The sequence below is a fragment of the Aedes aegypti genome, chromosome 3 (genome assembly GCF_002204515.2).
Source record: "Aedes aegypti strain LVP_AGWG chromosome 3, AaegL5.0 Primary Assembly, whole genome shotgun sequence".
Lineage (NCBI taxonomy): Eukaryota > Metazoa > Arthropoda > Insecta > Diptera > Culicidae > Aedes > Aedes aegypti.
The window spans coordinates 342,269,352-342,296,359 of NC_035109.1; the positions used below are offsets into that span (position 1 = coordinate 342,269,352).

The 27,008-nt window shown below is 39.0% G+C and overlaps 1 protein-coding gene across 3 annotated transcripts in view; it reads left to right on the top strand.

Annotated features, from left to right (window-relative positions):
- Window positions 1-216: 216 nt before the first annotated feature.
- LOC5579092 (serine/threonine-protein kinase ULK2) overlaps window positions 217-27,008 on the top strand; it is a 165,762-nt gene continuing 138,970 nt past the window's right edge. Inside the window, exons 1-2 of one of the 3 annotated variants that reach the window (XM_021850433.1) lie at window positions 218-786; window positions 886-1,486. In XM_021850433.1, coding sequence (XP_021706125.1) covers window positions 1,397-1,486 — 90 coding nt within the window. In that variant the 5' untranslated portion in view covers window positions 218-786; window positions 886-1,396. Of the gene's footprint in view, window positions 1,487-27,008 lie in introns of all 3 variants that reach the window. The other 2 variants (XM_021850435.1, XM_021850434.1) reach the window with 2 other exon arrangements.

Sequence of the window (27,008 nt, forward strand, 5' to 3'; positions counted from 1 at the left end):
CAACCAGCATTCTCGAAGTAGTGTTGGTGACATGTAACTTGTATGTACACGAGCGCAGAAACCACTATTAGTATTTTTATCCGTGTGCGGTTTCTTTTTCCGTGTATGGCTACTGCAAACGCATCCCTCGTCAAATAACATTCCTAGCCCTCGACAGTTATCTCGCGAGAATGACAGCTGCGCAGATGTCAAAAATTTTCCTTTGTTTTTGTTTGTGCGAGAATCGCCATCATCCGCGAGTGTTATTTTTTCACCCTTCTATAAGGAAGGCAAAAAACTGAGGATTTTGTACTGAATTAAGTGTTCCTATCGCCTTATAGTGAACAGGCGATCGGTAGCAAGTGCAGAGTGCATATAGAAACGACGGGGTGCGCCGTGTTTGAATATAAGCTGCTCAAAAAGAAACGGATTGGAAAATAGTGCTATATTAATTTCGGACATCGACGGCTTTCCTTGATGGTGTGAATTCTGCTTTCGAATTCCACGGGTAGAAGGATAACAAAACTTAAAAATTATTTGGTGAAAATCCGTGCTTGTAAAAGTTTACCACGAATCGCAAGTTGCTGGAGCCCCGCAGTTCACCAAAGAGCGGAAGAGAGTGTTGTGGGCAACAAAGTGTTTTTGCGTCGCTCGTGAAGAAAAATAAATTTTGCTTCCATCCGGACGGAATTTTCGGTCGATTTTCTTCCTCTGGAGAAAGCAACCGCAGGAAAGTCTCGGAAAAGATTGCTTGCCGTTCTATCTCGAACCATTCATTCGCCATCATTCATAACGTTGCTGGATGGTGTAAGTCAAGAGGGATGAGTAAGGTTTATTGATTTGCAGTGCGAAGGAAAAAAAAAGTGTAATATTTTGCTTCGTTTTACCATCGCCCCTCGGCGCCAGTTTCCTCCGCACCAGAGTGGAAGGGAAAGTCAACAGAAAAGAGAATCTCCCTTGAGTTTGATCGCGGAAAATCTGGAACAGAAGTGTCAACCTAGAGGAAAAATCTAATTCAAGGGAAGTTACAATCTGAGTGGAAATTTTTCGAAAGAAGCATAGCATAGAGCCAAGAAATACGAAAAATTTACGGCCAAAAGCAAGCTAGTGCGTCCCATAAAAGCGAAGAAAATTGCTGCCAGGAGCCACAATCCGATGCACCACGTAATAGATATATATCTGCTAATGTTAAATCAATGAAAATTGCCCTTTGAGCAATTGCAAATTGTGAATCCAATGTGAAAAAGTGTGTTGCAATAGCTGCTGAAATCGAGAATCAAGTGTAAATATAGATATATCTCCCTTTGTGTGCAAAATCCTATTTGTTAGTGTTGAGTGTTGAGGTGTTAACTTAAGTTAAAGTGAAACGGCGTAAACGGAACGGCCTCCGAACCATTGTTGGCCATTTCCCATCATCATGGAGCAGGTTGGGAACTTTGAGTACAACAGCAAGGAGCTGATAGGCCATGGGGCCTTTGCCGTGGTTTTCAAGGGACGTCACCGGGAGGTAAGTACTACGAAACGTTTTTGTATGGCCCAGTTTTGGCTAGTAGCAGGTCGTTCTACTTAGATATTTGGTTACTATTTTGATGGAAGTCCCAAGGAAGCCTCTTTTTTAAACAAGAAGGTCTTTAAAGTCCCTTCTTGTAAAGAATCCTGGTGTACATTCTTCAGAATCTACGGATTCCTATGAGACTAACTTTATACATTCTTCAGGAATTCCTTCACACATTGCTTGAGGAAAAGCTTAAAGGATTCTCTTGAAAATTGCTCAAAAATAGATTAAAAGACCACTCCAGAAATTCCCCTGTAGATTCTCCAGCTGTTCTCTCAATAATTTTACCTGAAATTTCTAAACTAATTTCCCCATCCCTTCGGTTCAGAAAAAGGTATAGGTGCCTGGGGCCTTCTTAGCCGAGTGGTTAGAGTCCGCGGCTACTAAGCAAAGCCATGCTTGAAGGTGGCTGGGTTTGGTTCCCGTTCGGTCCAGGATCTTTTCCTAGTGGAAATTTTCTTGACTTCCCTGGGCATAGAGTATCATCATACCTGCCACACGATATACGAAGGCGAAAATGGCAGCTTTGGCAAAGTAAATTCTCAGTTAATAACTGTTGAAGTGCTCATTGAACACTAAGCTGAGAAGCAGTCTCTGTCCCAGTGAGGACGTAATGCCTAGAAGACGGTAGCGTGAACGAATAGTCGGGACTAAAGGACTTCGTAAAAGTCTAAGAAGTGCTGCTGTCGTACCCTCAACTGCTCTTCCTCTTCCCCTCTACTCAACGTCGCGTGTTGTCAGATTTATCTATTTGATGACGCTGTTTTACAAAAGGCCTAGTTAGTTCCGATTTTGAAGTCTTACACTGCATCCATTTTGTATGCATTAAGATAAACTGGAATACGTTGAGATGAAGCCTTTTCGGTCGTGTAGTGTTGGATTCACCAACAACGCTGTCGTCATTTATAGATTTATTGTCATTGGGGTTCATTCAAATATTACGTAACGCAAAATTTGGCAGTTTTAGACCCCCTCCCTCCCCTACGTAACAGCTTTTGTATGGAAAATTTGAAACTTTTGTATGGACCGTAACAATATGTGAGACCCCCTCCCTCCCCCTGTTGCGTTACGTAATATTTGAACGATCCCTTGGCTCCCGTTGGTTTTGGTTCTTCCATTTGTTTACGTTCATTCGGTTTGCCGCTAGTCAGCCGTCTGAGATGAGCCACATCGGAATGCACTTCATGACACGAGTTGATTGACCGCAATAAGGCATCTCACCCTTCCAATCGATTGCAATCTAATGACTTCATACTCTTCCGGTGCAAATTTGCTCAACAGTTTGCTCTCTTTCACCATTCGCTTGTATGCCACTACATCGCCCTCCTTAAGGTCAGTGTATTCCGCATCCTTAAGGTGACACATCTCGGAATCCAAAGATGGCAGGTACAATGGCCGGCTTGTACCCCTACTCACGATTTCAAAGGCACTAATCTGCTAAAAATAAAGAAAGTACAGAGTCAATCATCTTATTTTAAGCTTTCTGATAGTACACAAAGCTAAAATAGAAATAGCAGTGTAGTTTGATGCTTCTTTCGCGAGATTTGAGCGTTCAAAGTTTTGATACCATACCCACACAGTTACGGATCACCCACAGTGACGGATCACTTTGGCGTTCAACATCGGATAACTCGCTCAAAACATAAACGTTGACGTAAAACATATTTTTCCCATGTTATACTATTTGTCTTCTACCATTTGTAATGTTAAGCACAACATTCGACCGCTAAATAACGGTGTATTTGACAAATGTTTAGTTGGTACCACACAGCTATCATTATATGGTCGTTTTCTGTAAGAAGTGCCGTCAGCATTCATAAGCTCCCACAGGTGGTAAAATACAAATTTTATAACATATTTTATGCTCGTTCGCTTCGATTTAGTATGAATTCATCTTTGGAAAACATTTTTCTTGATTGTTGATTCTAAATATCGAATATTAGCACTTCTAACTAGTGATCCATAATATGGACCAGGAAATGATCGTTTACCACGGTTATGGATCACTTCCAAAGAATGTAGATTTCTGCTATTTTGTGCATTGGATTCGACATTTTCAGACAATAGCACTAAGGATAAAACTAATAAAACATCAAGGTTTGTAAAATTCATTTTTTAGCAGACAAAAATGGGTGGTAAACTTGGTGTATAGCGAAAACAGTTCATGTCTCAGTTACTACAATGCAGTATCACAAAAAAAGGCCATTTACCCTTGTTTCCAGCTCTAACACTGCTATTTTTTGCAGTAATATATGACACATTGTTAACTTTCGCTATACCATGCAATACAGATGCATTGAGTTGAACATCTCTTGATTTTGCGCACTGATCCGTAATATGTCACATTTTGATCCATAATATGAAAATTGATCCATAATATGGTTTTCAGGAACCGATACAATTTTTAATTTTTATGCAATCCTATGTAACTATTACACTCTAAACAGTTTACTAACCGAAGTTCCAATTTGAAACGATTCGATTCGTGCTTTTATATTACAATTTTACGTTTTCCATGTCGTTTTATTGAATTTTATAGGTTGGACTCCACACTATTTGATCCATAACTGTGGGGTCATGGTACATTATTGAATTTTGATTCCAAGCTGTTTCACCTTAAATTTTTGCTCCCAATCTCTATGATGTATTGCTTCTTCATCCATTCGTAATGAAACATCTCCGAAAGAAGGAAGTTTTTCACGTAATATCTTATTGATGGAGCCACTCCAGGGGCTGAATTGTTCATCAAAAGAAACGATCTTAGATCCCACATCCAATCATCACTACCTGCCTTTTGACTTGTGTTATGTTGCTTCAATATTGTTTTGTTTGTCCGCTCTACTTCTCCATCGGCCTGTGGCCAATAAGGTGTCGTCCTAAGCAATGTGATCCCATATTCTTCAAAGTATGTTTTAAATACCTCGCTACTGAACTGTGGTCCATTGTCTGATCTAATAGACTCGAAACCACCGAATCTACTGAAGGTTTCATGCAGCGCCTCAATTGCCCGCCTTGCGGTAAACATTCTCATAACAACTGCTTCCGTAGTAGATCCATAAAATCTACAGCGATATATTTCCAGGGCTTTTCCGGAATTCTGGTGCGTTTCATTGGTTCTGGAGCTCCTAGGCAGGAAACTAAAGTACCGTTTTGATTCATATTACGGACAGCTTCAAATTCCGGACACTCTCGTTTGTATGGGAAACATTTCACACGAAATGTTTCAATTTTCGCCGTTCAAAAGTTCTCATTTTCGAGGCTCGTTTTATTAGGTTTTTTCCATAAATATCATAGCAAATTTATAATGCCCAACTACCTTAGACGTCTCTTAAGTGGTTGAACGATTTCAATTGATGATTTGACTGTTTCATTGATGATTATCATGAGCTGTCCGTAGTTCGAATCAAAGCGTCCGAAATAAGAGGCAAAAGTGAGGGAGCGTCCGGAATAAGAATCAAGAAAAGGTCACACGTTTTGATTTATTTAAAATTATTCAAGTTGCGGACGCGTATTCTTTACCCACCATCCGAAAGTTAAGGGCTTCCGACGCTCGATAACGCTAAAAAATCAAACAGAATGATTTATTTTGTATGGTCCAAGCTGGGTTATACTTCACTGAGGCCTTAAGTGTCCGTAATATGAATCAAAACGGTACACCGTTTAACTAACGACTTATCCTGTTTGTCCATTTGTGGCCACCACAGCTTCTGTCGAAACCGATGTTTCAGCTGCCATTACTGAGCTTCATGGTTCGTTTTTGTAAATTCTTTAGGCATAATCTCTCGGATACCCTCCTTCAATTCAATGGATTTTTCAATACTTGCATCATTTTTAGAATCTTCAATGATCTTCTCAACCGTTACTGCCATTGGTATTGATTCCGCATCGATATTTCGTATATATCCTTCAGTTGGTTCATCAAACGTCTCGTTTACTGGCATACTTAATCTCGATAGTTGTTTTCTTTTCAGATCTGTGATAAGTGCCAGCAAATTGGTCATACCTCACCTTTCCACTCTAACAAACCACGGTGCCCAAAGTGCGGTGAGCTACGTGTGCAGGGTGCCTGCAGTTCTAATCCCAAGTGTTCATGATGTGGTCAAGCTCCACATGAGCTCCCCAGACAACCAGAATTTTCACGTAATAACTCGTTTATTGATACAGACTACATCAAAACCGCAAAATACGGTGGATAAAATCGTCAGATTGATGAGTTTCCTCGAGTGGGAGAAACATTCAGTGGCCCATTTTATCTTTAATTGATTTCGATGGCTAGATACGCAAATCAATAGACTGATCACCTTTCAGTATTACAATGGAATTGAAGGAGTGTTATGGCTAATATCAACTCATTGAATTTATTAATATCAGAAACTTGTGATATTTTTGCGTTATGTGAAACATGGTTGATTCCTGAACTGACGGTTGATTTGATTGATTTCAATATTATTAGACAGGACCGAAGCGATGGCTACGGAGGGGTTTTAATTGGTATTAAGAAATGTCATTCCTTTTATAGAATTGATGTTTCTAATAAATCTAAAATATAAGCTATAGCATGTCATGTGAATATGAAGGGTAAGGACTTTTCTCTAGTTTCCTTTTATATACATCCAAAAGTAACTTTTAGCTACAATGATTTTGAAATAATACTTGATATCATTCCTGTGCCTTGGATAATCGTCAGTGATTTTAATTGTCATAGTACTGCATGGGGTTCTGATCACGATGAGAAAAGGGCGATGCCAATCCATGACATGTTAGATTGTTAAAATTTATGTATTCTGAATACAGGAAATCTAACAAGAACTGCATGTCCACAAAAAAGGATGCTGTTTTAGATTTATCATTCTGTTCACCTTCAATGGAAAGTAATTAAGAATCCGCATGGAAGTGATCATCTACCAATCATTATTTCAATTGATAATGATAATCTAAGAATGAGGGAATATGAGAACATTGAATATGATTTAACTAAAAATATTGACTGGAATAAATATAGTTTGATAATTTCAGAGGCTCTTGAGAATCTGGTAGATTTATGTTTAGAGGATGAATATGATTTTGTTGTGAATTTAATTATAGATAGTGCTATTAAAGTTCAAAATAAACCGATTCCAAATAAAAAAATAGTTGATCGCATACTAAATCCATGGTGGGATAATGAAAGCAATACAGTTGTAAGAGAAAAATCTGCTGCTTTTAAAGTTTATCGAAAAGTGCGTTCGAGACAATCTTATGGGAAACATCCCAGGGAAATATATTTCACTTGAACGTAAGTTTAAAAATTTAGTGAGAGTAAAAAAAAAAGATCATATTGGAGAAAATTTGTCGGAGAATTATCACATGAGACCTCTATGACTGCTCTTTGGGAAGCTGCAAAAAATATGAGAAATAAATCTACAGTTAATGAAGATAAAGAGTATTCCATGAATGGAGCAAAAAATTTGGCAAAAAAATTTGCCCGGATATTGTTTCAGAAAACCAAATTTGTTTTGATACTTCTAAGGATAGTGTACCAATGTTCACAATGGTTGAGTTTTCATTAGCTCTTCTATCAGGGAGGAACAATTCTCCAGGGAAAGATGGTATAAAAATTGATCTATTAAAACATCTTCCAGATGTAGCTAAAAAAAGATGATTGAATTTATTTAATTGGTTCCTAGACCATAATGTTATTAGGGGCCCAGATAGCCGTAGCGGTAAACGCGCAGCTATTCAGCATGACCATGCTGAGGGTCGTGGGTTCGAATCCCGCTGGTCGAGGATGTTTTCGTAAGGGAAATTTTCTCGATTCGTACCTGCCACACGATATACACATGTAAAAATGGTCAATCGGCAGAGAAAGCTCTCAGTTAATAACTGTGGAAGTGCTCATAAGAACACTAATCTGAGAAGCAGGCTTTGTCCCAGTTGGGACGTAATGCCAGAAAGAAGAAGAAGAAGATAAACCATAATGTTATTCCAAATGATTGGAGAAAAGTCAAGGTAATTGCGGTTTAAAAGTAAGATAAGCCACCTTCTGATCACAACTCTTATCGTCCCATTTCTATGTTGTCATGTATACGAAAACTAATGGAAAAAATGATTCTGAATCGTTTAGACAATTGGGCTGAATCAAATAAGTTGATTTCAGAAACACAATTTGGTTTTCGTAAAGGAAAAGGGACAACCGATTGTCTTGGTTTGTTGACAATTGAAATTGATATAGCGTTTAGTAGTAAACAACAAATGACCTCTGTATTTCTAGATATAAAAGAGGCCTTTGATTCAGTTTCCCTTGACATTCTTTCTCAAAAATTGCATAGGAAAGGACTTTCTCCAACACTCAATAATTTTGTGAATAATTTATTAAGGGAAAAGCACATGTATTTTTCTAGTGGCTCAATCTCAGAATACCGAGTAAGTTATATGGGTTTGCTTCATGGCTCTTGTCTGAGTCCACTTCTGTATAACATATATGTGAGTGAGATTGATAATTGCTTGGCTGAAGGATGTACTCTCAAACAATTAGCTGATCATTGTGTTATTTCTATAATCGGTAAAGACACAGATAACAGATGTTTATGTCCGATTGTAAAACTGTGTAAGACAATTAATGGTGATTTCAAGCGGCAACACAAGTAGCAACATCGTGGTGGCGCTGTTATCGCTAAGTTCCCATAGTGATATCGGTGGTGAATATGAAACATTTCAAGATACTTATATTCACCACTGATTGCAGCAATACACGGAGACGGAATTGAACTCAATTTTGGGTTGTTTCAACGCAATTCCTTAGTTGAGCCCAATAACTCAATTTTGGCTAAATTTCCAAGCTCCCCACTAGGTAGTTTGGCTCTAATTCCATTAGAAAAATATACTCAATTTTGGGTTGATTTAACGCTATTTTTGACAACATTCGTGTGGGGGAAAGAGAAAACCGAGAGATTTTGGGTTGAAACTATAATCGATATACTTAATTTTGGGTAAAGTAAACTCAAAAATTAGGTAAAAATATTTCTCCATGTACGTTGTGTGGCGGCGCTAGTGTTTTCAACGTGTTTTAGTTTGAATATTTACACAAGTTTTCAGAAGATTTTTGTTCTAACATAAACATCTGTTATCTGTGGTAAAGATATAGAAGATATGCAAGCTCCGCTTCAAGCTACATTAGAAAGTTTGTCTTCATGGGCAACTGATTTAGGAATCGAATTTTCGCCAGAAAAGACTGAAATGGTTGTTTTTCTAAAAAACATCATCCAGCAAAATTTGAACTACAGCTATCAGGGAAAAAAATAATCAATCTTTATCTTACAAATATTTGGGTATTTGGTTAGATTCCATGTGTACATGGAAAAAAATATGTTCAATATATAAAATCTAAGTGTGAGCAAAGAATAAATTATATCAGGTCCATTACTGGAAGTTGGTGGGGAGCTCATCCAGAAGATTTAATTAGGTTGTATAAGACAACGGTACGATCTGTGATAGAGTATGGAAGTTTTTGCTTTTATCCAGCTGCTCGTACACATAATCTTGTTCTAGAAAGGATTCAGTATCGATGTCTTCGTTTGGGATCTATGAATTCTACTCATACTAAAAGTTTGGAAGTCCTAGCGGGTGTTCCTCCTTTAATGATTAGGTTCTATGAGCTTGGGAGTCGGTTTTTATTTCGCAGTGAAATCATGAATCCAATTATCATTGCAAACTTTGAAAAACTTCTGCAATTAATGGTACAGTCCAGACAAATGCCACTTTATTATTGGCACATGTCTGACGATATTTCACCTGATGTAATCGATTCTGAACAGCTCAATATGAATTTACTTCAGTTAAACAATTATAGAGTTACATATGACATTTCTATGAAACAAAAAATAAATAATATTCCAGATTACTTGAGATCCAAAATAATACCTTCAATATTTTCATCAAAATATGGAAGACTTTCTTCTGACAAATGTTTTTACACTGATGGCTCTAGCATAGATAATAGTGTTGGTTACGGTGCTTTCAATGAACACGTTTCTATATATCATCAGCTTAAGAATCCATGTTCAGTATTTGTTGTGGAGTTGGCAGCGTTATATAATGCTTTAATTATCATCCTTAATTTATCGGTTGGCAGCTATTTCATATTTTCCGACAGTCTTAGCTCTATTGAAGCTTTAAAATCAATAAAACCACAAAATGAAACATATTTTATTATTGAGATAAGAAAATTATTGAGTACATTAACAATGCGCTCTTTCAGCATCACTTTCATATGGATACCATCGCATTGCCTAATCAATGGTAATGAAAAGGCAGATATTTTAGCCAAAAAAGGTGCCACAGTAGGTGAAATTTTTGAAAGAAAAATTGATTTTAGGGAGTTTTTTTTTCAAACATGTCGTCGGAAAGCAATTGCTGAATGGCAAAGTTCTTGGGATGAAGGATCTCTGGGACGTTACTTATACGGTCTTGCACCAAAAATATCAAAAAAATCATGGTTTAAAGATTATAATCTGACTTTATTAAGGTTATTTCTAGGGTTTATTCTAAATATGAAGAAAAAGACAAGAATTGATTGATTTCCTTCCTGTTTTATGGAAACACCCAACGCAACAGTCCGCGATGCTCTGTTTTCTCGCAATCCTAATTTCCTAAATCCTATATATAAATTTCTATAAGCTATTGACTTTCCTATCTAGCTAAATATGTCACTTTTGTCTTCAACAGTGAATTACTATTACCTGCGACTTGAGTGATTGACGGATGTCTCAAGCCACATATCAAAGTAATTCCGTTTCCTCAAATTTTCCTCAAGCCACCATTTTGAGCTGCAGGACGGCTCCAATAATACCACTGAGCTGATCATCACCATCTCATCTGAGCAACTTCACATATCCATTGAGAAGATGGAGTGACAAGAGAACCGTCCTACGATGCATCCCAAGCCCCGAGTTTAGAACTTCTAACTTGTCGTGAAAGTATGACAAGATGTAGAAGCTAAACAAAATCAATATAAACATTGTTTATAACGTTATTGAGTTGGCCCCCAATACTTCATGATAAGGGCCTAAATAAAGATAGGTTTGATGGTTTTATGCCTATAGGAGAAGAGATTTTTTTTCACTCCTACAGGCTTTCCCTCATTCAAAAAAAAAAAAAAGAATGTATCCGCCACCGAGTGCCAGGATATCTCGCAGAGACCTCACAGCCATCTGCTGCGCTAAGCCAGCCCCAGGGTTGATCGTAGGTGACTTCAATTCACACGGCACAGCCGTTCAACCTTGATATACGATCTATGCGACGACTTCAAATTGACTATTTTAAACACTGGGGAAGCAACACGTATCAAACCTCCAGCTCCTTCAAGTATTTTAGCCCTCTCAATCTGTCCGAATTCACTGTCTTAGGATTGCACGTGGAAAGAAATTCAAGATCCTCATGGTAGTGATCATCTGCCTATAAAAAATTCAATTCCCAATGATTCGTGTCAGGCTCGCCCGATCGACCACATAGCAAAAAAAAAAAAATCTCAAATTTACGTGACATGTAAACTTCTATGATGATCATGTAAAACGAGTTATAACTGAATATTCAACGATAAATATTGCAAACTGTCTCATTGCATTCGAAAATGCTTGCAATCTTTAGTGAAACTGAAACATTTCATGATCTTCTATCCAACATTCGCCAATATTGCATGCTTTCTTACATCTAGGAAGTGAAATTTCAAACAAGAGTGCTCGGTTTACATGATTCTACGCTGAATATGCTCTCATATATAATGCACATTGCACATGGATGAATCGACGGCCTCTCATTTGATGTGCATTGTTTGTGATTGAATTTTCAGCGTGAAAATCATGTAGAACCGAGCCGTTTTGCATGCAACATTCTTTAAGAGAAGACATTTCGTGCTCAATATTAAGGATTTTGCTAGCGATGTTGGATATAATAGATTTATTTGTAGGTTTTATCATTAAATAATACATGAGAAATGGCTTTGCATGATTGAAGCTAAAGTTACGTTACGGGTAAATCTAAGATTTTTTTTGTGTGCACACCAAGCATATTGATTGGAGAAATATGCCGAAGCGATCTTCGATGGCGAGTCTTCCTCCGTTGGAAAAGTATCAGTTCTTATCCGAGTTGATTATCAACAATGCTATTGAAGCACAGCGTCGACCAATACCGGGAGCGAAAGTTCGAAGACGGCCACCCAACCCTTGATGGGATGATGAGTGTACCGCAGTATATCGGGAAAAGTCTGTCGCGTTCAAAGAATACCGGAAACGCGGTTCTCGAGAAAACTATGAGCGCTATACCTCTCTTGAACGCAAGTTTGGTAGCCTCGTCAAAGCGAAGCAACGAGGATATTGGCGCAATTCCGTGAACGGGCTTACTAGGGAAACTTTCATGACAACATTATGGATCAGGAGAAGAATGCGGAATGCGACAGCAGTGAATGAAGTCAAAGAACACTCTTCTCGGTGGATCTTCCAGTTCGCCAAGAAATTGTGTCCTGATTCCGTTCCCGTACACGGAAAGGTTCGCGTTAATATAACCGAAATAAACGAAGTTGATAGATCCTTTCCGATGCTAGAATTGTCACTTGCTCTCCTTTTATGTAACAATTCTGCCCCAGGAATGGATAGGATTAAGTTCAACTTGCTCAAAAACCTCCCACACGTCGCGAAGAGGCGCTTGTTGAAATTATACAACCAGTTTCTTGAAGACAACATGCTTGAGCCCCCTTCTTTACAATTTCTATGTCCGAGACATTGATGATTGTTTCATGATAAATTGCTCGTTAAGACAGCTTGCAGATGATGCCGTTGTTTCCGTAACAGGACCAGGGGTGGTTGTTTGTACCGTTACAGGTTGTCGACATGTCCACTCTACATTGATCAACAGCAACGACGCAATCAAAGTATGCTGCCGATGAATATCAACGGAAAGAACGGAGCCTGAACTCAATCCCCTCCAAAAATGATTGTACTCCCTAACCTCGACCAATCCGCGAGTTTTACGGTTCCCCAACATAGTTCAACAAGAAGCAAATATGATTTTGTTATTTAAACCTATAGAATTCGGCTCCGTAATGCCTAAGGGCGCTTGAGCCTGTTAAATAAACGATTAAGCAAAAAAAAAGGAAATTTTTCAAGTCCTTCAAGATAGCCAACCCGGTGGAAAATTCCCAGCGAGGCGAAGGAGACGCAGTCCAGAATCGGATCCATTGCTTCCACGGTCCAGAAAGCCTACCGTCAATCGAACTTCTGCTCGGCCGCGAAAACTGGTCGACTTCGCGGTGCAAACGTTCCTGGAATTGGAAGATTTGTGGGAAGTCGTGCAGCCGACGTAGAACGCAGACGGGACTCCTCCGGAGGCGGACGCATTGAAAAACCAGGGAGCGCGAGCAAAAATCATCCTTTTGCTCGATTCGATTAACTACGTACATGTGAGGGAAGCACACTTTTGCAGTTTTGTAGTTTTGAAGTCACTTTAAGGTTACTTTTTGGTCACTATTTCAATCAATTTGGGCAATAAGGTCGCTATCATTCTGCTGTCTGACCGCTACCAATAAAAAACTTGTTCATGTTATGTTTTGAAGGTTTCGGTTTAATGATTCATTAAGCTTAACGAGTTTCGGCCTAACGTATTTAGACCTAATAAACTGACACTTCCTGAATAAGTTCGTGAGACGTGTCTGCGATCTTGGTGGATTTTTGCTGAAATATACGAAGGAACTTCTATATGAATTTGTGGAGGAATTCCTACAGGAGTACATAGAGACAATTTTGCAGGAATACTTGGGAATTTTTTTGTCGAAAATTTACTAGAGAATTCGATGGAGGAATACAAAAAAATTCCGTAACGTTTCGTTAGAAATATTCGTTAAATCGTTTAGTTTTTCAATATAAAGCAATTCCAATCCATATTGGTACAACATACAACATGGCTGGCCTGAAAATTTGTTTGAATATCAAAAGCTTGTTCTTAAGACAAAGTTTTGATTTTCTATTAATAAGGGGATAGAGACATTTTACATATTTGTTACATTTGGCTTGAATGCCCTCAATGTGATTTTTGAAAGCTAAATTCTTATCTAGCATGAGCCCTAGATACTTAACTTCATCTGACCAATTTATTGGAACCCCTCTCATCGTGACAACATGTCTACTTGAAGGTTTCAAATAAAGAGCTTTTGGTTTATGTGGGAATATTATTAGTTGAGTTTTGGAAGCATTAGGAGAAATCTTCCATTTTTGCAAGTATGAAGAAAAAATATCCAAACTTTTTTGCAATCGACTACAGATGACACGCAGGCTTCGTCCTTTGGCGGAGAGGCCTGTGTCATCCGCAAACAAAGATTTTTGACATCCCTGAGGTAACTCAGGTAAGTCAGATGTGAAAATATTGTATAATATTGGTCCCAAAATGCTGCCTTGGGGAACACCAGCTCTTACAGGAAGTCTTTCAGATCTGGAGTTCTGATAATTAACCTGAAGTGTACGATTTGACAGATAACTTTGAATTATTCTAACAATGTATTTTGGAAAATTAAAGTTTTTTAATTTTACGATCAAACCTTCATGCCAAACACTGTCGAATGCTTTTTCTATGTCTAGAAGAGCAAGACCAGTAGAGTAGCCTTCAGATTTGTTGGAACGGATCAAATTTGTTACACGTAAAATTTGATGAGTGGTCGAATGTCCATGGCGGAATCCGGACTGTTCATTGGCAAAAATAGAATTTTCGTTGATGTGGGCCATCATTCTGTTCAAAATAACCTTTTCAAAAAGTTTACTGATGGAGGAAAGCAAACTGATTGGACGATAGCTAGAAGCTTCTGTAGGATTTTTGTCTGGTTTTAAAATTGGAACAACCTTAGCATTTTTCCATTTGTCAGGAAAATATGCTAATTGAAAACATTTGTTAAATATATCAACTAAAAAAGATAAGCTATTTTCTGGAAGTTTCTTGATGAGGATGTAGAAAATTCCATCATCGCCAGGAGCTTTCATATTTTTGACTTTTTTAATAATAGTTCTCATTTCTTCCAAATCAGTCTCCCAGGCATTTTCGAAAACGTTCTCTTGATTGAGAATATTTTCGAACTCCTGAGTAACTTGATTTTCAATTGGACTAGTAAGTCCTAAATTAAAATTGTGCGCACTTTCAAACTGCATAGCAAGTTTTTGAGCTTTTTCGCAATTAGTTAGTAATAATTTGTTTTCCTCTTTCAATGCCGGTATTGGCTTCTGAGGTTTTTTCAAGATTTTAGATAATTTCCAAAAGGGCTTAGAGCCAGGGTCCAATTGAGAAATTTTATTTTCAAAATTTTTGTTTCTTAAATCTGCAAAACGTTTCTTGATTTCTTTCTGCAAATCCTGCCATATAATTTTCATAGCAGGATCACGAGTGCGCTGAAATTGCCTTCTCCTCACTTTTTTAAGACGGATCAAGAGTTTAAGATCATCGTCTATAATCACGGATTCAAATTATACTTCACATTTTGGAATTGCAATGTTCCTGGCTTCAACAATGGAATTTGTTAAAGTTTCAAGAGCATTGTCAATATCAATTTTAGTTTCTAAAGAAATGTTAACATCAAGATTAGAGTCAACATACGTTTCATATATATTCCAGTCGGCTAAATAATTGAAAGTGGAGCTGATAGGATTGAGAATCGCTTCATGCGATATTTGAAATGTAACAGGGACATGATCAGAATAAAAATCAGCATGAGTAACTAATTGGCTACAAAGATGACTAGAGTCGGTTAAGACCAAGTCAATCGTAGATGGATTTCTAGAAGTGGAAAAACATGTAGGGCTATCAGGGTATTGAATTGAGAAATATCCTGAAGAGCACTCATCAAATAAAATTCTGCCGTTGGAATTACTTTGAGAATTATTCCATGACCTATGTTTGGCATTAAAGTCACCAATGACAAAAAATTTTGACTTATTGCGAGTCAATTTTCGCAAGTCAGTTTGGAGCAAATTAACTTGCTGTCCAGAGCATTGAAAAGGCAAATAGGCAGCTATGAAAGTATATTTACCAAACTGTGTTTCAACAGAAACACCTGAAGTTTCAAAAACTTTAGTTTCAAATGACGAAAACAGTTGATGTTTTATACGCCTATGAATGATGATTGCAACTCCCCTACATGCCCCATCAAGTCGATAAACAATAAACAAAAAAGTTGGGATCTTTTTTTAGTTTGGATCCAGGTTTTAAATAAGTTTCGGTAATAACTGCTATATGCACGTTATTAGCTGTAAGAAAATTAAACAGCTCGTCCAGAGAACGAGCATTCCAATTTAAAATATTTAAATTATTATTTGGATCCATTAGAAAAACGTAATCCAATAACAATTTGATTTGTAAATTTTACACCTACTTGGACTGCTTCAGTCATAGTGGTGGCTTTGAACATTGCATCAATCATTAGATTCAATTGTTCAGTTAGAAAATTAAAATCAGAGGCAGACATATCATCTGATGATTTCCCATTGGAATTTTTGGTAGACGAAAAAGCGGGGTAGGGTTTACCTGTGGCGGTAGGGTTTTTTCCATTTGATTTGAAACAAGTAGAATGGGTACTCATGGAACGAATAGGGGAAGAGTTCAAATTACCTGCTACGATATCGGCAAAGGATTTACCGTGGGTAGATACATTCGAACTTGAAAGATTCGAACGGCTACCCGACGGATTAAAATTTGTTTGTGAATGAGCATGATTATGATCTTCCTGGTGGGTATGATTCCTAATCAAGCGATCGTTAACTGAAAAATGAGCATTGTTCGATACTCTACCAGGCAAATTCCGGAAACGACCGTTATCGTAACGTATATTATCCTTCATCTGCCTGGCACGAGCCTCAACGACTCTTTTGCGTGAAGGGCATTCCCAAAAGATAGCTTTGTGAGGGCCCTTGCAATTGGCGCATTCAAACTTTCTGGTATCTTCTTTCACATGACAGTCGTCTTTAGCGTGAGAAGAACCTCCGCAAATCATGCATTTAGCATCCATGTGACAATTTTTTGTACCATGACCCCACTTTTGGCACCGACGGCACTGAGTGGGGTTCTGGTAATTTCCTCCAGGTTTCTGGAAATGTTCCCACGTCACACGGACATCGAACATAAGTTTAGCTTTTTTTAAAGCTTTAATATTATTTAGTTCTTTTTTGTTAAAGTGAACTAAATAATATTCTTGAGAAAGCCCTTTCCGAATAATGCCAGATTGGGTTCTCTTTTTCATAATGATTACTTGGACTGGGGAAAATCCAAGTAAATCATTTATTCCATTTTTGATCTCTTCAGGTGACTTATAGTCACTTGAGAGACCTTTCAAGACAACTTTGAACAAACGTTCAGTTTTGTCGTCATAAGTAAAAAATGTGTGCTTCTTCTCTTCAAGATGCCTGAGAAGAAGTTCACGATCTTAAATAGTTTCCGGAAAAACGCGACAGTCTCCTTTCTTTGCGATTTGGAAGGAAACCTTGATTCCCCTAATGGAGTTCAAGATCTCCTGCCTAAATCCCCAAAATTCGGAACAACTGACCACGATAGGCGGCACTCTTTGCTTCCTCACTTGAATCAAAGAGCCTGGGCTAGAGGCTGCTTCGATTTGGTGTTCGGATAATTTGTCTAGAGCATCGAACTGATTGCTCATTTCGATACAATTATTCATTTCACCCTTGGAAGAAACTTCGCATTCCGGGGAAACGTCCTTTCTTCCGTTCTTGCCACGTGTAGTGACAGTTTTAAAACCCACTTTTTTTGACGTTGGATAACGTCTTACGGCAACATATGGGGGTACAATTCAGAAAAACGAAAAATTGAGCATGTAACGAAAAATGGTCAGGTTTTGACCGCTAATAACTCAGTCATTTATCGATAGATTTTCAATATTTATCCATGAATCGATTGGAAATTTATCTACGCGTCGATTCAAATGGAGGACACTATTGATTATTAGCAACAAATTATTGAAATATCGTAAAACGTTGACCCCTTTCTTATCTAACCAATCACGTTCAAGCACATTTTTCGGTTCCGCTTCCCACTATAAAAGCGCACCGCACCCTGCTTCTTCCCTCATTCTTCTTTTTGCCGTCTGACTGTGAACACGGTCGGCGAGCAAATTTCGAGAGTCATTCGCGTCCTCAGTTCAGTTTTCAATAGGACGCGAATACAACACGCATTAGAACCGAAGAACCACGCATTTCGGAGCCGCAGCAACTGAAGCCGCTCATTTGAGTGCACCAGCCAGCATAATCGTTTTCGGCCAGAAATCGTCGCTACCAGCCAGTGCTCCGCTGTCATTGCCATGCGGGAAGCTAGCGTGATCATTCTGGTTCATTAGATCGAGCGGCACAGCCGTCACCGTTCGTGTTATATTCCCTAATTTGTACGAGATGGCTGAAGAAAATCGACCAAAGCCGCTTGTTGAAGCGCACATCGTCATCCGCACCGCAAATCTCATCGGGCGAGGAGGATTGCAACCAGTGCGCCGTCAAAGTGTGTCTGTGTTACGCAAATTCAACAATTCAATCGGCACTTTTCAGAGCCAACAAATGTGTTTTAAAGAGTTGATTGTGTAATATTCTTTAATTTGTTCGAGATGGCTGAAGAAAATCGACCAAAGCCGCCAAAATGTGTCCGTGTTACGCAAATTCAACAATTCAATCGGCCCTTTCCGGAGCTAACAAATGTGTTTTAAAGAGTTATTTGTATAATATTCCCTAATGTGTTTACCACATACTTGCTATAATCTCTTAATTCATCTCATTCCATCATACAATAATTGATTTATTACGAATAATTGACAATACGGCAATTTGAAGCTGTTTCCGAGGATGCTGCTGCAGTGCCGTCGGGTTGCAATAACAGCATAATGCTAATCTGTACATCCCTTACCCAGACATCAGTTTCATATAGCCTATTTCCCAGATAAGAAAACGAAGAATAAGAAAGGAGGAGCATCATCTGCTATTCTAAGGGTATAAAGCATCCCTCCTTCGTTGAATCTGGTTTCATTCTGTTTTCGCTTTCGAGCTGGTAAGAGTTCCTCCAAACCTGCTCAGCTCCTCGCCACCAGAGGCAAGCTGTTGTACGAGATGGCTGAAGAAAATCGACCAAAGCCGCTTGTTGAAGCGCACATCGTCATCCGCACCGCAAATCTCATCGGGCGAGGAGGATTGAAACCAGTGCGCCGTCAAAATGTGTCCGTGTTACGCAAATTCAACAATTCAATCGGCCCTTTTCAGAGCCAACAAATGTGTTTTAATGAGTTGATTGTGTAATATTCTTTAATTTGTTCGAGATGGCTGAATAAAATCGACCCCAAATCTCATCAGGCGAGGAGGATTGAAACCAGTGCGCCGTCAAAATGTGTCCGTGTTACGCAAGTTCAACAACTCAATCGGCCCTTTTGAGAGCCAACAAATGTGTTTAAAGAGTTATTTGTATAATATTCCCTAATGTGTTTACCACATACTTGCTATAATCTCTTAATTCATCTCATAGCATCATACAATAATTGATTTATTACGAATAATTGACAATACGGCAATTTGAAGCTGTTTCCGAGGATGCTGCTGCAGTGCCGTCGGGTTGCAATAACAGCATAATGCTAATCTGTACATCCCTTACCCAGACATCAGTTTCATATAGCCTATTTCCCAGATAAGAAAACGAAGAATATGAAAGGAGGAGCATCATCTGCTATTCTAAGGGTATAAAGCATCCCTCCTTCGTTGAATCTGGTTTCACTCTGTTTTCGCTTTCGAGCTGGTAAGAGCTTCTCCAAACCTGCTCAGCTCCTCGCTACCAGAGGCAAGCTGTTGTACGAGATGGCTGAAGAAAATCGACCAAAGCCGCTTGTTGAAGCGCACATCGTCATGCGCATCGCAAATCTCATCGTACGAGGAGGATTGAAACCAGTGCGCCGTCAAAATGTGTCCGTGTTACGCAAATTCAACAATTCAATCGGCCCTTTTCAGAGCCAACAAATGTGTTTTAAAGAGTTATTTGTATAATATTCCCTAATGTGTTTACCACATACTTGCTATAATCTCTTAATTCATCTCATAGCATCATACAATAATTGATTTATTACGAATAATTGACAATACGGCAATTTGAAGCTGTTTCCGAGGATGCTGCTGCAGTGCCGTCGGGTTGCAATAACAGCATAATGCTAATCTGTACATCCCTTACCCAGACATCAGTTTCATATAGCCTATTTCCCAGATAAGAAAACGAAGAATAAGAAAGGAGGAGCATCATCTGCTATTCTAAGGGTATAAAGCATCCCTCCTTCGTTGAATCTGGTTTCATTCTGTTTTCGCTTTCGAGCTGGTAAGAGTTCCTCCAAACCTGCTCAGCTCCTCGCCACCAGAGGCAAGCTGTTGTACGAGATGGCTGAAGAAAATCGACCAAAGCCGCTTGTTGAAGCGCACATCGTCATCCGCACCGCAAATCTCATCGGGCGAGGAGGATTGAAACCAGTGCGCCGTCAAAATGTGTCCGTGTTACGCAAATTCAACAATTCAATCGGCCCTTTTCAGAGCCAACAAATGTGTTTTAAAGAGTTGATTGTGTAATATTCTTTAATTTGTTCGAGATGGCTGAATAAAATCGACCCCAAATCTCATCAGGCGAGGAGGATTGAAACCAGTGCGCCGTCAAAATGTGTCCGTGTTACGCAAGTTCAACAACTCAATCGGCCCTTTTGAGAGCCAACAAATGTGTTTAAAGAGTTATTTGTATAATATTCCCTAATGTGTTTACCACATACTTGCTATAATCTCTTAATTCATCTCATAGCATCATACAATAATTGATTTATTACGAATAATTGACAATACGGCAATTTGAAGCTGTTTCCGAGGATGCTGCTGCAGTGCCGTCGGGTTGCAATAACAGCATAATGCTAATCTGTACATCCCTTACCCAGACATCAGTTTCATATAGCCTATTTCCCAGATAAGAAAACGAAGAATATGAAAGGAGGAGCATCATCTGCTATTCTAAGGGTATAAAGCATCCCTCCTTCGTTGAATCTGGTTTCATTCTGTTTTCGCTTTCGAGCTGGTAAGAGCTTCTCCAAACCTGCTCAGCTCCTCGCTACCAGAGGCAAGCTGTTGTACGAGATGGCTGAAGAAAATCGACCAAAGCCGCTTGTTGAAGCGCACATCGTCATGCGCATCGCAAATCTCATCGTACGAGGAGGATTGAAACCAGTGCGCCGTCAAAATGTGTCCGTGTTACGCAAATTCAACAATTCAATCGGCCCTTTTCAGAGCCAACAAATGTGTTTTAAAGAGTTATTTGTATAATATTCCCTAATGTGTTTACCACATACTTGCTATAATCTCTTAATTCATCTCATTCCATCATACAATAATTGATTAATTGACAATACGGCAATTTGAAGCTGTTTCCGAGGACGCAGCGTAGTTAACGTCATGCAATCGGGTCTTGTACACAGCCCCCTTTGATTTTTGTATAGAAATAAGAATAAATTAAAATATAAATTGTATTGCGCGTGAGAAATCTGGAACCCCCTCCCCCCATGAACCTTTATGTAATAAATGGATGGCCCCTAAGGATATTATTTCCATCTATTAAATGTAAGGACTAAAGAATATGATTATCTCTGGGATTATTCATAAGGAACGGTCGCATTTCCCAAGTGATCCATTTCATTCATAATTTTCTTGTCAATTATCGCAGTCATGATCATTGATTAGTTGCGAGTTTGGTGATGCATTCCCTATTACGGACATCATTTTCATACTACAAACAGATCACCCAAAACTCTTTCTCTGTTTATTTGGAGAGCAAAAGTTACCGCCCATGCTTCTTCTTCCATCGACCGGTTCTATCGGTGTTAAAGTGTTAACCGAACCAACCAAATAATAACACTCAATATCCATAATAGATCAGAATTGACATGCAACAAATAGTTTGAAAATTAATTAGATTTTTAGATTTCTAGGTAAATCTTTCATAAGTTCGTGACGGTCCTAAATCAGGAAATAGAAGAAGCTAACGTTATCCAACGTCAACTTGGCGGTCGTATCTCGGAAACAACCTCTTACTTTTTTTTTTGACGTTGGATAACGTCCTTCGGCAACATATTATGGGGGTACAATTTCAAAAAACGAAAAATTGAGCATGTAACGAAAAATGGTCAGGTTTTGACCGCTAATAACTCAGCCATTTGTCGATCGATTTTCAATATTTATTCATCAATCGATCGGAAATTTATCTACGCGTCGATTCAAATGGAGGACACTATTGATTATTGGCAACAAAATATTGAAAAATCGTAAAATGTTGACCCCTTTCTTATCTAACCAATCACGTTCAAGCACATTTTTGGGTTACGCTTCCCACTATAAAAGCGCACCGGTCCTGCTTCTTCCCTCAGTCTTCTTTTTGCGGTCGGACTGTGCACACGGTCGGGCGAGTCATTTTCGCTTTGCCTTTGCACCCGCCGTCACAGTTCAATTTGTGTCGTCGGAAGAGGAAGACGCAAGGTTGATTTGCGGCGGCGATGACGATGGCTTGGGCGCTTCTCCGAGCAGTGAACTACTGCCGCTCGGAAAAACGTCCAAGCCGTCGTCATCACCGCCGCAAATTTATCCGCGCTTGCAGATTTCGACTTTGAATTCAGCATCGGTGGTCAAGAAGCAAGCCCGCTAGGAACGAAATACCACAGGCCCTCTGAGTTGCTGATCCGAGGAGCTGCTTCTAACCGAGCGTCGGACTTGTGAAATCGCTCAAGATTTTAAATGTGAGCATCGTTTGCAGATTTCGACTTATGCCCGGTAATCAACAATCCGTTGCTCTTGTGCGCCATCCACGTCACGTCATTTAGCTGGTTCGTCGTATAAGCAAATCGGCGCTTTTCAGGGCCATCAAATGTGTTGAAAAGAGTTGAAAGAATAATATTTTCGACCTTATTACATCTTATATTTCTCAATCAATCTCACAGCTTCATACAAAATTTAATTTGTCAGGAATAATTGAAGGCACGACAATTTGATACTGTATTCGTGTACGCTGCTGCAGTGCCGTCACAACATTTCACAACGATTGTAAAATAGAGTGGCATTTCCAACAGCTTCTTAGACTTGCCATATTTTATGAGAACATATGTAACAAAATTGCGACATATTTAGAATGCTTCTGAAAAGAAATTCTCATTGAACAATTTTCATCATTTTGGCACCCATGGATCAGAAATTTTCCTTCATACAAAAGAAAACTATTGTTTATCAATAGCTAACCATTGAATATTAGGAATTTTTCTACGAATCGACTCCATTAATTCGTCCCCTTAATGCTACAACTAGATAACTCGAAAATTAAAATTTTGAGATGTGCAACTTTGAAAGTATGACCGTTTAACAAGGTGATGGTTAATCGCAGAGATTATGATTGAAAAATAATCTTTAACTTGTGTATTTTGAATCACACGCTTAAGACCTGTGGATATTTTGCAGATCTAATTAAGAAAAATGTTTTGACATATTGAAGTCAAAAATTTCAAATTTCGAGTTATCTAGTTGTAGCATCAAGGGGACGAATTAAAACTATTGATTTTCATGAATAAACTATTGAAAAATCGATAAATATCATGTCTTATAAAAGCATATTTTTCTTGTGTATTCCTAGCACAGACATCATTGCTCGATATCTTAGCCACTTTCGTCATGCAAAGGGAAACGCCCCTTTCGGCCTTCTTCTTACTCCTCTTTATTCTATCGTGTTCAGTCGAAGCCAACCCGCGACATCAGTCAATCGTCGACCAGCAACCGGAGAAGGACTCCTATCGGAATAAATTTTACACATTCGTCGCTGCCGCTGCTTCTGCTCTTGTTTATTCTCAACCCAAGCTAAATGCTGCGGGTGAAGTCGCTCATCATGGCCATGGGCATCCAGCTACACCATCAAATTCGTGGAGAACTCGTCTAGAAACCTTGAAAATTGCCGTCGGAGGAGTGAGCAAACCAACGAAAACAACGAAGCACAAAATTACCGACTGCATTTCGATTTAATCGTCTTCGGTAATCTTTTGCTGTGTTTCTGTCTAACAATGGATTGATAACCCAGTTCGATCGACGGTGACTAGCCCCAACCGTCCTTTTCAGGACGACCATTTCATTTTGAAAGAGTTGTGAGAATTTTCTACCGTGAAGAGTGACATTACTGGTGATTGGATGTGATTGATTCAGATTTTGGTCAGTAATTTGCATGCAATCATTCATCACGGCTAAATAATGCTTCTGGAGAATCACAGTGTCAAGAAATAAAATTCCCATTGTGTGCGCGGTCAAGTAAATCGCGAACGGCACTTGAATTAAGAATCTATCACGGTTTGCCTCGCAATTAGTGATGATTGAATGATGCCGTTGTCGTCTTCGCATGCTAGAGCGATCAGTATCAACTTGGCGAACAAAGAGCTAAAACTTATAAGCAACAGCTTTGTTGACGTTTTGATTTGGTAAGAAATTGTCGATCGAACCGAAATACACACACAGAGAAGACTGCAAAAATGCTAACGCCGCCCGACCCGAGCGACGGGAACCTAGATAAACTTTGTTTGCCATTTATCTCCGTTGAAAACTTATCATTCGAAATTACAATTGATAACTAAATATTAATTATTCAATAGTGGCCCTGTAAAGGGTTGTTGTTTGAAATTGTGCTTCAATGCAATTTAAGCGCCTTCGCCACGGATACGACGAGCCAGCTGGATGTACTTCGGCATAATGGTGACACGCTTGGCTTGGATCGCGTACAGGTTGGTATCCTCAAACAAATCTCTGGAATCGCAGAACTGAAAATTTAATGGGTTGTGCACTACATATATATAATGCTAGTGATACATTTTTCGCATCGATATATTGAGTGGTACTTGAGATTAACTTTTCATATGGAGAGGGTGATTAAAACACCGTCCCGTGGCCTTAATCAAGAAGTCCTGATCTATTTCACCGCCAGCAACAACGATTGCTGTGGCGCACAAGATTCGCAAACTCTGCACCTGTTATGATGTGGAGCTGGGCTTGTCAGATGATTATGGTGATCAGCGCAAAGCCGAGATCACTATAATGAATTGTCGGGCTCTACTGGTTTGCTTCTCCATTTCTCCGGATACCACAATGAAGCAGAAGAAGTTCTTTATGGTGCGAAACTTCTCCGAGTATCAAAAGGAGACCATGCCAATCATCGTGACAGGTAATTTCAACATCGATTTGAGCAAAGAGGAGAACACAGAGTTAGCGGACTTCATGGACAAGAGCCTCAACCTCACTATTCGGAATCCACTAAAGCAACCAATCTTAGTGGATCATGAATGGACCTAACGTTCAACCGGTATATTTGGAGAGCAAAAGATACCGCTCATGCTTCATCTTCCATCGACCGGTTCTATCGGTGTTGAAGTGTTAACCGGACCAACCAAATAATAACACTCAATGTCCATAATAGATCAGAATTAACATGCAACAAATAGTTTGAAAATTGATCAGATTTTTTGTCAGTACCTAGAAATCTTTCATAAGTTCGTGACGGTCCTAAATCAGGAAATAGAAGAAGCTAACGTTATCCAACGTCAACTTGGCGGTCGTATCTCGGAAACAACCTCTTACTTTTTTGGAAGGAAGTAGTGAATTCAGAGATTCACCCTTCCTTTTTTTAGTTGTTGATACCATGTTTAGTTAATAAACGAGAAAGACGTGACCTTCGAGAGGTTTTTTCCCAAGACGGTGTCCAAGAAGGATTACCACCGCTAGCTTTCGCCAACGGGTCCAACGAAAAATCGAAGGCACGGGTCCAAACAAGGATCGTAAAGGGATCAATAGTAGAAAAAATAGTACTGAAAAGTACTGTTTAAGTAGCACTGAAAAGTACCGTTTTTAATTTTAGCACTGAAAAGTACTGTTTGTGTAGCACTGAAAAGTACTGTTTTATTGCTTTAGGTAGTTTTTAAGAAAACTTCCAAGAGCAGAGAGAATTGGTGTACGCACAGCACGAAGGTACGATGCGCACTATTATTACACTTTATGATTTGGAAGAAGGCTCTCCTATAACTGTTTTGTCCGTTTACTAAGTTGTTGAAGCACAACCGAATAACACCCTAACCAAAGGTTCGAGAACTTTTAGATTGGAAAACAAAAAAAAAACACCGTTTTCGCGTACCAACGACCTGCCCCGATACGATGATGGTGTGTTGATAAATAATGGAACGAGAACGGTCGACGCCGGCTGCTCCACCGAGGAAGACCTTGAGCTAAGGTGTTTGCCGATTGTTGATCGACCGAAGAAATCACCAGCAAATGGTATGGAAATGCGATTTATTTCTTACGCCACTAGGGGCAGAGCGGAATTTAACCCACCTGCCCAAAAATGTGTGAGTTGTCATAAACGAACCACCAAACATTTGGATGATCTTGAAATTATTCAAATTAGGCGAAACTTGGCCGGTGCTTCTTATGGGTGCGTGCGCTGGCGAGAACGGAACAAATCAGGAGTTTGGCTTGAAATAATTGATTTTTCTCTTGTGGAGAATTCCTTATTCCCCATCCGGGGATGTGAAGATGCACAATTCATGGTAAGTACGTCAATGGCAATGGATCGATTGATTGCAACTACCGTTAATCGAACGTCTTTGCGTTAATGCTAAACTGATGAATTCGTAAAAATCATTTATAAAATCAACTTTACTTTCACAATCGTCGAAAGTATGCATATAAAGCTGTTAAACTGCCCATGCAAGCATAAATCAGGGCTGATAGCGCAAAGTGTTGCGGTAAATTTTGGAAGTTTTTTTTTAAATACCTAAAGCTATAAAACAGTACTTCTGAGTGCTACAAAACAGTACTTTTCATGCCTATTTTTCTACTATTGATCCCTTCACGATCCTTGTTAGGGCTCGTGCCTTCGATTTTTCGTTGGATCCGTTAGTGAAAGCTAGCGGTGGTAACCGTCTTGGGAAAAACTTGTTAGAAGGTCTCTTCTTCTTTCGTTCATTTACTAAACATGGTTGCAACCACGAACAAAAGGAAGGGTGAATCTATGAATTCACAACTTTCTTCCAAAAAAGTGGGGTTTATAACTGTACTAAACGTGGCAAAAATGGAAGAAAAGACGTTTCTCTGGAATGCGCGCTTTTTTCCGAAGGGGAAATTATTAATGTTGATAATTGCATCGAGATGAGTAATCAGTTCGATGCTTTAGACAAATTTTCCGAAGACCAAAATGAAGCAGGCTCTTTGATTCATGTGCGGAAACAAAAAGAAGGGCCAATCGTGGTTAATTGTTCCGAATTTATGGGCTGTTTATTTTATAAAGTGGACACCTTGTGCATGCTGTATCTTTTTAATTTATCAATGAAATTTCAATCGGTTTTCTGTACTTCACTCGACTAGTGTTGTACAATGTTGTGATAATAGAATAATCTCCAAAATAA